Raw genomic sequence first — 2,938 nt, 5'->3', positions numbered from 1 at the left:
ATCTTGTACCTAGCCTTCTTTGTTACGGGCAAAAAATCTCGACGGTCCTATGTGCAAGTTGCGCATGGTAAAGATCCCTTGGTGGTCCAGAATCGATAAGGGTAGGCTTCGGCCACCACCCGGACAAAATTCAAAATTTCCTACCAACTGAAAATGTTTAATGTGTCCCACGAGCTCGTATGACCTTATGCAGTTGCGAGACCATTTTTTTTTCTCAATATTTGGTTCGAGTCAGGAAGTAAGTGAGACCCTTAGTGTGGCTTGAAGATGCTCATAAGAAACTATGGATCTGTCCTTTGTCTCCTTGAAGTTCATGGTGGAAAAGAGCTTTTGCTCACAGAATATGTGCCTGTAAAAAGGTGTTTCATAGAAATATGTAAACTGCACTAGCATTCAACTTTTTTGTCCAAGAAGGGGCCACAAAATATCGTCCTAGTGGGCCCCGCACCCAGTGAGGAGAGCAGTGGGTGTGGAGCGTCGACCTCGTGGTTTGTATCTGCCGTCAGTAACAGAGACCCCCGACTTTTTCCTCCACAGAGAATGTACGCGGGGAGGGTTCTGCCACTTCATGCACCTGAAACCCATCTCCCGTGAGCTGAGGAGGAAGTTGTATGGACGCAGTGGTAATCGTAAGGGCAAAAGGTAAGGTTTGCGCGCTGTTTTGTGGTTGTGTTTCCTGAAGGCTAAAAATAAAATGTGGAGAAGGAACCCGTGGGTTTCATTTCGTGCTTGGTTTGCCGAGGACTCGCCGGCTGTCGGGGCTTGACAAGCTAACCCCTGCTGGGGGGCACATAAAGGCTGTGTTAGAATATTCATTGTCAGATAGAACTGTTCAAAGTAGACACTGTGGGTGGTTGGCGGGTGCTCTGGTGTGGTTTGCTTCTTCTTTCCTTTGAAACATCTATCGTCCTTATCTCCCCTTCTTCTTTTTTTATGTTTGTTACTCTCTTGTAACACCTCTAATCTTCTGGCGCTCATATGACCTTATGCAGTTGCGAGCGCTGTAAAACCTCTACTAAAACGAACGAAAGTACACACTAATAATTTTTACCATTTGTCATTTTTATGTTGTGTTTTATAAAGGTGAAAACAGATTTTCAATAGTTGGCATACTTTTTGTTTGTATGGTTATTTGAAAATATTGGCAAAACTAAAGCTCAGGATTACTTGAGCCACTGGTCAAGGAAATGCATGAAGCAATCTCTGGTGTGGCACATTTTTTTTTTTTTTTAACTCTTCTTAACAGAATAATATAGATGTAAGTATTCTAAAGCACTTTTGTGACCTTTCCCCCCGGGGCAGTGCCACTGACTGTAGTGTCTTTAGGCCATTCCGGAAGGGGGGGACATTTCTCGTTCAAGCACAGTAGAATTGTAAATGGGCTGATTCACGTCACGCTCGTAACTGTGCCTGATCTACAACAGGGAACTGCTGCTTTTTCTTTCCTAATCCTCACTATCATCATTTTTCCCCTACTTGTTTTGTATGTTTGTCACACTCTTGTGACCGGCTATTTATGGGGTGCCTTGATAGTCGAAGCAGACCTTGTGCTGTTGAAGCTAGAGAAGGGAGCAGAGTACGTCTGATTCCCTGTAAAGACTTCTCTGTTGACCCCCACCACTTGGCACTCATATGACCTTATGCTGTTGCAAGCGCCGTAAAACCCTCTACTATTTTTTTTAAAAAACTTTTGTGACCTTCTTGTATGTTTTGTACAATATCCAGAACCTGTAGAAACTAACGATATTTTTCATTTTTCCTTCTAAATGAGCGAACTAAAAACCTCATGAGAATGGTTATGGTGGCTGTGTTTTGCTCTAAATCTCTGTGGAACTTTGTTATGATCGCTGTGTAGTTCCGATCTGTCGCTCCAACTGTGTAGGTGGTTGGCGGGTGCTCTGGTGTGGTTTGCTCCTTCTTTCCTATCAAACATCTATCGTCCTCATCTCCCCTTCTTCTTTTTATGTTTGTTACTCTCTTGTAACATCTCTAATCTTCTGTCGCTCATATGACCTTATGCAGTTGCGAGTGCCGTAAAACCTCTACTAAAACTAAACTAACTCTCTTGTAACACCTCTAATCTTCAGCATTTATATGACCTTGTTGTGTTGCAAGTGCCGTAAAACTCATACCAAAAAAAAAAATTAAAAAATAAATGTTGTTGTCGATCCGAAGAAACTTTCTGTCACAAGAGTGTTTGTTTGATTTGTGCATCTTTGCTTATCCTCTGTTCTTCTTGTATGTCTTGTCTTTGCTGATAGTTGCACTGATGAGTTGTCACGTAGATGTGTTTCTCTTTGCTCAAAAGCGGGTGGTTGGCGGGTGCTCTGGTGTGGTCTGCTCCTTCTTTCCTATCAAACACCTATCATCCTTATCTACCCTCCTTCTTTTTTATGTTTGTTACAGTACTCGCTTGTAACACCTCTAATTTTCTGGCGCTCATATGACCTTGCGCAGTTGCAAGCGCCGAATAACCTCTACTAAAACAAAAAACAAACTTTCAGTCACAAGAGTGTTTGTTTGATTTGTGCATCTTTGCTTATCCTCTGTTCTTCTTGTCTGTCTTGTCTTTGCTGATAGTTGCACTGATGAGTTGTCATGGAAATGTGCTCCTCTTTGCTCAAAATGGGAAAGGATGGTTGGTGCTCTCAACTACAGTCGAACCTGCACGGAAACCTGTCTTAGCGGAATCCCACCGCTCCCCCTTTGATATATTCCTCTTTAATTACCTGTATAAAACGGAAACCTGTCCTGTGCGAAAACGGAAAGGAAATCCGCTCCCTTCCGAGGGTTTCACGTGTCTAAGATGGAAATTACTTTGCCCTATCAGCCCTGATTTGAAACAAAACTCGCAAGTTTGGTTCCGCTGACTGTAAACTTAACGCCATGGCCATGCCGCTGGGCGAGGAATGGGAGTACGGGTGGGTGCAATTTGGGG

At 43.2% G+C, this 2,938-nt stretch overlaps 1 protein-coding gene across 1 annotated transcript in view; it reads left to right on the top strand.

Moving 5' to 3' along the window:
- LOC101845663 (splicing factor U2AF 26 kDa subunit) overlaps nucleotides 1-680 on the top strand; it is a 12,432-nt gene extending 11,752 nt beyond the window's left edge. The window contains exon 6 of the mRNA XM_005111972.3: nucleotides 437-680. Coding sequence (XP_005112029.2) covers nucleotides 437-646 — 210 coding nt within the window. The 3' untranslated portion in view covers nucleotides 647-680. The remainder of the gene's footprint in view (nucleotides 1-436) is intronic.
- The last annotated feature ends 2,258 nt before the right edge of the window (nucleotides 681-2,938 follow it).

Source organism: Aplysia californica, unplaced genomic scaffold (assembly GCF_000002075.1).
Source record: "Aplysia californica isolate F4 #8 unplaced genomic scaffold, AplCal3.0 scaffold01158, whole genome shotgun sequence".
Taxonomy (NCBI): domain Eukaryota; kingdom Metazoa; phylum Mollusca; class Gastropoda; order Aplysiida; family Aplysiidae; genus Aplysia; species Aplysia californica.
This window is presented reverse-complemented; position numbering and strand designations above follow the sequence as displayed.